The sequence below is a fragment of the Oncorhynchus clarkii genome, chromosome 2 (genome assembly GCF_045791955.1).
Source record: "Oncorhynchus clarkii lewisi isolate Uvic-CL-2024 chromosome 2, UVic_Ocla_1.0, whole genome shotgun sequence".
In the NCBI taxonomy this organism is placed as follows: Eukaryota; Metazoa; Chordata; class Actinopteri; order Salmoniformes; family Salmonidae; genus Oncorhynchus; species Oncorhynchus clarkii.
Genome location: NC_092148.1, coordinates 8,202,319 through 8,208,784, shown reverse-complemented (window position 1 = coordinate 8,208,784; position 6,466 = coordinate 8,202,319). Strand labels below are relative to the sequence as shown.

The window sequence follows — 6,466 nt, the reverse complement described above, 5'->3', positions numbered from 1 at the left end:
TAACCAGTCAGTCAGAATAACCAGTCAGTCAGAATAACCAGGTCTACTTCATGATGTCAAAGTTTTGAACAAAAACTCCAGTCAGAGGGAAATAGAAAACAACTTTTTTGACTTCTTTTAATTTCTCTTCTTCAAAAAAACAATGCACAACTTGTACCACAATATTTGAAAAAGCTAAAAACACTTCAAAATATTAGTTTTGTATATATATATATATATATTTATATATCTATAGAATTGTATTTTTTCCTTCTTTCAAAACGGATGCCTGTGAGTGAGTCTGTGATGTGTAATGGTGGATGGCCGGGTGGGGGGGGGACCACACACACACACAGGCGCAGTCTGACACACAAACCAGGCCAGGCTGTCATAACAGCTTCATAAGAGCTTATAACAGCTTATAACACACCATGCATATGCTCCTGTACTCCTACACAGAAACACATAGACAGTAACACTGTCCTCCAATCTCTCACAGCCTCCATATTACAAACATATAAAAAGAGCATGACTGCGGAATGTTTCAACCTCTCCCAGGCCCCTTACAGTCATCCATCGAGCACCCTTCTACTCCCAGCCCCCCTTTCCTCCTCTCCTGTTCTCCTCCTCTCTGCCTCTTCGTTCCCTCTCTCGGGGAGCAGGGTGGGTGTGTGTCTGTGCTTGTCACCCTCTGAGGGTGTAAGTGCTGCTTGCGTTCTTTCCTCCAATAATCCTAAGAGTTCATTCTTAAATCTACTACAGCCAGTTCAAGTCTGAGAGACTGAGTCATCAATGGTTAGTGCTCAGTACCTCCTCACCAATCTCTCTTTCTCCCGGAGCTACTGACAGACTGGCAGTACATGGCCAGTCTTAGTATTAGAATCATTTAGAGTTTGAAATGAAACCTTCCCATCTCTAGCTGTTGCGTTAAAATAAAAGATAGCACTAAAGAAATTGCACTTGGACAACAGAGCCAAACAGCAGTCACTTCACTGTGTGTGTTGGGTGTTTTATATAGATCTTCTGTTTTAATGCCTTCTGTTGTGTGACTAAGCTCACACACACACAGACAGATAGCTGGGTCACTCACGCTGTACGTCGTCTTGACTGACGATACCTTTTTTATTTAAATGTCTCCTACCTCCAATTTCGCAGGGGGAACACAAAAAAAACGCAGCTTCTGTTTCCCTGGGACATCATCAGAGCGTCACACAGCTACTCACACAGACTGCCTTCCCCTCCCCCTAGGACAGACTGCTATGAACTTCAGACTGAACCGAACCAGACTGAAGCAGGACAAACCAGTCCAGAACAAAGACCTGGCTCTTATTTTCCTCCTTCAGGCATAACCAGACTAAAACAGGACAGAGAAATGTCACTTTCATTTTTTTGTCATCCTTTCAAATCCTCCCATCACACGAGAAAAACGGTCCAGATAGAAAGTGGTAAGCATATGAATAATTGTCTTTATGGCGTGAAAAGCATTTTTTGATTGGTTGTCCTTAATGAGTGAAAAGCAATTTGATTGGCTGTCTCTCAGCTTGGCTCAGCGAGTCTCGCTCCTCTGAGCGTGGCTGCGTGGTGCTTTGGGGGTGGGGGGGGGGGGGGGTGTCTTAAACAGGATGTGACACGTATGTGTGGGCATAATCAGCCCAGGCAGCATCAGTAGGGCAGAGTGTCTAGGAACCTGTCAATCAGAGGTGGGGGTGGGACTAGGTCCTCCAGCTTCAGGTAGAAGATCCTCTGCAGACCCTGGGTCCTCTGGGAGCGGAGCTCCGCCCTAACACCCAGCACACGACTTAGAGGGGGCGTGGCCTTGGAGGAGGAGGAGGAGGAGGAGGAGGAGGAGGGGCCAAAGCCCAGGTGGTCTCTAAGGCAACAGACCACCTTGTTCTGCAGCTCCTCAACGCGCTTACTGTCCTTCAGTCCTGGGACCTGCTCTGTGGAGACAGAGGGAAAGACGGGTTACACACTAAACAGATACACAAAGAGAGATACAGGACACACATGCACACAGTGCTCCTCCACTTGCTCAGAGCGCTACCAGCTCAGAGCGCTACCAGCTCAGAGCTCTACCAGCTCAGAGCGCTACCAGCTCAGAGCGCTACCAGCTCAGAGCGCTACCAGCTCAGAGCGCTACCAGTTCAGAGCGCTACCAGCTCAGAGCGCTACCAGCTCAGAGCGCTACCAGCTCAGAACTCTACCAGCTCAGAGCGCTACCAGCTCAGAGCGCTACCAGCTCAGAACTCTACCAGCTCAGAGCGCTACCAGCTCAGAGCGCTACCAGCTCAGAGCGCTACCAGCTCAGAGTGCTACCAGCTCGAAGCACAAAGTCCATCTTGTTTTCCATTCAATTCCATCTCATTAGGTCCTGTGGATCTTGTTGTTATTATGTTACCGCAGCCTTAAACCTTAAACAGGCTCTAAACCTCCGAGACATACACACCCTGTCTGTGTCTCTCACTGCAGATCAATACACACACTAACCTAACATACCCCCCACCCGAGTCCTGTGACGATTTACATATAAACACACACACACACTCTCACATAAACACACTCGCCTGCTCTAAGAGGTTGACATCAACACAAGTAGCCAGTGCTCAACAATTAGCAGATTATTCGCTCCTGTGAGCAGCCAAATGAGATTAGACACACACACTCACTGCCCTTAGCAACCCGACCAGCCTTAATGTGACACTAACTCATTCTGTAGAGAACAGGGTGTCCAGACAGTCACACACACACGTAGTTTGAGTCGGTATGTATCAGAAAGAGTGTGTGTACTGTGTGCGTGTGTGTGTAGAATGCTAGCCTCATTGTGAGACGTCTACTGTCTGTGTTGTTGGACTCTTTTGTGCGCTGTGTGTTTGGTGCTGCAGTCACTGCCGAGGTCCTTTTCACCTCTCACTGAGAGAGACAGCTTTCAGACCTCATGCTCTCTCCCTCACCTCTATACCCTCTCATTCTTCTCTGAATCCATTCTTTCTCTCTAACTGAGTTCCTGGGGAGGGAGGGATCGATGGCTGTCTTTCTGCAGAGTTCACTCTGCCGCGGTCGATGGTTCTAGCAGCTCTACAGTAGCAGTGTCCTGTGTGCTGTGTGGAGGTGGTAGAGTGCCACTGAGAGCCGTGCGGACACCATTCCGGAGCCGAGCTCCACGGTGACCCGGTCGATCCGGCACAGAGTTAAGTGCTCCCCCAGAGAGGAGAGGGTGGGGGACAGGGATGGGACTGTGTGTGGGGGAAAGGGGTGTAGTAGAATTTGAAATCTCAGAGTATCTTTTAAAATTTAACCAGGCAAGTCAGTTAAGAACAAATTCTTATTTACAATGACAGCCTAGGAACAGTGGGTTAATTGCCTTGTTTCAGGGGCAGAACGACAGATTTTTACCTTGTCAGCTCGGGGGGTTGATCTAACAACCTTTCGGTTACTAGTCTAACCACTAGGCTACCTGCTAAGTAACATGTTAGGCAAAAAATAGTTCAACGAGGGTAAATAAAAGAGTGAGATAAAATGTTTCTGTTTGTTGAATGACCTTCTGCTCTCCCCTGTCTGCTCTCAGCTCTTTACTCACTGTCTGTTGAAGTGTGTGGGGGGTAAAGTCAGATAGTGTATTCTGTTCTCTGTGCAAGAGGCATTCAGCAGAACACACACACACACACGAAGGAATCAGTGATGCTCCTACGTGGTTCACACTCATGCTCTGATTAAGGGACCAGGTGTCAGACAGGTGCAGCAGGTGCTGCCGGAGATCAGGTGTACCTTCCGGACCGAGGTGTGTTTAAGTGTGTGTGTGCTAATGTGTGTGTTAGGGTATTAGGGAGTGTGTGTGTGTACTTGTTTTATTACATTATCGGGACCCCAATGTCCTAACATTTCACCTGAATGTCCTGAGGTAGGAAAACAAGAACTTTTTTGAAAAGTCAGGAATTTTCAGGTCCTGAATTTATCCAAATGCTATTTTAAGTTTAAGAGTTAGGTTTATGGTTTTGGGGTTAAGGTTAGGGTTAGGTTAAGGTTAGGTTAAGGGTTAGGGGCTAGGGAAAATATAATTTTTAATGGACCAAACATGTTACACTACAAAAAGTGTGTGAGACGTCTGTGAATTTAACCTGATTGCCGTGACAACACTGAGTGACAAGGCTTAACCTAAAGCCTACAAACAAAGGATTGGGTGTGTATTACCTGTGTGTGTGTGTGTGTGTGTTTGTGTGTGCGCATGGGTGGGTGTGTTACCTGTGAGCAGCACCAGGGCAGCCAGGCAGGAGAAGGCGGATGTGTCCAGGTTGAGACTCTGTAGATGAGAGGAGAAGTCTCTGATGGAGTCCAGCCACTCTCCAAAACCTCTCAGACACTGGAACCTGCTCAGCACCAGGCCATTACAGAACACCAGCTTATCCTCCGACAACAAAGACCTGAAAGAAAGAGGGAGGAGAAAGAGAGAGAGGAGAGAGTGAAAGAGAAAAGCGAGGGAGTAGAGAGAGAGGAGAGAGATGAGATAGAGGAGAGAGTAGAGAGAGAGAGGAGAGAGAGGAGAGAGTATTAGTAGACAGTGTAGTATAAATATTGAACACACAGTGCGATGATCTCTGTGCCGTGAGTGTGTGGTGGGAATCATATGTCTCTTAGGAACTTTCCTATTGGCTTTCAGTGCCCCGGTCTAAAACACTGAGCAAGGAAACAATTACAATAACTACAAATGAGAAACAGTGGCACACACACACACACACACACACACACATACACACACACACACACATACACACACACACACACACACACACACACACATCAAACGCAGGCATGCAGCTGATTAAAGTTGTGTTTTCCAAGTTAGAACGTTTTAAAGCATTCCTGTGTTTCTGTGCAGCGGTGTGGGGGAAGGTGAAGGGTTAGAGCAGAGGGCTGTGTTTCTGTGCAGCGGTGTGGGGGAAGGTGAAGGGTTAGAGCAGAGGGCTGTGTTTCTGTGCAGCGGTGTGGGGGAAGGTGAAGGGTTAGAGCAGAGGGCTGTGTTTCTGTGCAGCGGTGTGGGGGAAGGTGAAGGGTTAGAGCAGAGGGCTGTGTTTGTGTGTGTGCATGCATGTGTGTGTGTGTGTGTGTTCGTGTGTGTGTGTGTGTGTGGAGGGGGGAGCAGGGGTTAGGCTGTGGTACACAGTGGAAACACAGATCTGGTTTGTAAAGCTTTTTCAGATGCATTTAACCATCGTTTACACACACAGTCATCCTACTCCCCTCTCACTACAGAGAGATATAGAGGGGGAGAGGGAGAGAGACAGGGAGATGAGGAGGATGAGGGAGAGAGATGGAGAGAGAGAGAGAGAGAGAGAGGGAGAGAGGGAGAGAGACAGGGAGATGAGGAGGATGAGGGAGAGAGATGGAGAGAGGGAAGGGTAAAGGAGGGATATAGGGAAGGAGAGATAAAGAGAGGGGGAAAGAGAGAGGGGAGGGAGGGAGAGAGAGAGAGGGGGGGGAGCGAGAGAGAGAGAGAAAGACAGGGAGAGAGAGAGATGAGGAGGATGAGGGCGTGAGATGGAGAGAGGGATGGGTAAAGGAGGGAGGGAGGGAGGGAGGGAGGGAGGGAGGGAGGGAGGGAGGGAGGGAGGGAGGGAGGTTGTGTGTAGCCTCATATGAAGGTCTGTACTAACATTAGCTGTACTGGTTAGCAGTTATGAGAGAGATGAAATACTGTGTGTCTAATTATCCTCATTACAGTTTAAGAGAACTCCAACCTCATCTACACACACACACACACACACTCATAAAAACACATGAATGCATGCACCCACACCCACTCACATACACAAACAAACACACACACAGAGACATACTCACTCACAAATAGACACACACTCTCAGCACTTGCCAGTCAGTACCAAGTGGGGATCCCAAGAGTAGAGGAGAGGAGAGGAGAGGAGAGAGGAGAGAGGAGAGAGGAGAGAGGAGACGGGGAACAAGAGAGAAATGAGAGGGAGAGAGGATGGATGGATGGAGAGGTTAGTAGGGGGCACTAGAGAAGAGGAATGAGGGATGGGTCTGGAGAGGGACCAAAGTAGAGAGATGGAAGAGAGACACAGCAGACAAACACACACACACCATTGCTCACTCCTGGATGTCTGCCACACATTCCTCTCTCCCCTGACTACAACCGTCACCACAGAGATCACCCAATAACCATGACGACCAGTTAAAAAACGGAGTGATTACGGCAACACCAGCAGGACCGGCGCAAATATACCCTACACACACACACACACACACACACACACAAAAACACACTCATGTGCATGGTAACACATACTGTACATTTGGGGCCGGAGGCATCTTGGTTCACCACAGGGCCATAGCAGGATTGCAACTGCAATCATAGTGAGTGTCTGTGTCTGTGTCTGTGTGTGTGTGTGTGTGTGTGTGTGTGTGTGTGTGTTTGTCTCCCTCACTCTCAGGCTCTGCAATGAGTGAAAGAAAGAGTACTGAAACCACCGTG

At 48.3% G+C, this 6,466-nt stretch overlaps 1 protein-coding gene across 4 annotated transcripts in view; it reads right to left on the bottom strand.

Moving 5' to 3' along the window:
• Positions 1–255: 255 nt before the first annotated feature.
• LOC139420317 (nuclear receptor subfamily 4 group A member 3-like) overlaps positions 256–6,466 on the bottom strand; it is a 35,227-nt gene continuing 29,016 nt past the window's right edge. For all 4 annotated transcript variants that reach the window (XM_071170285.1, XM_071170313.1, XM_071170295.1 and 1 more), the window contains 2 exons: positions 4,219–4,397; positions 256–1,919 (listed from right to left, as the gene is read on the bottom strand). In XM_071170285.1, the coding sequence (XP_071026386.1) occupies positions 1,642–1,919; positions 4,219–4,397 (457 nt within the window). In that variant the 3' untranslated portion in view covers positions 256–1,641. The remainder of the gene's footprint in view (positions 1,920–4,218; positions 4,398–6,466) is intronic.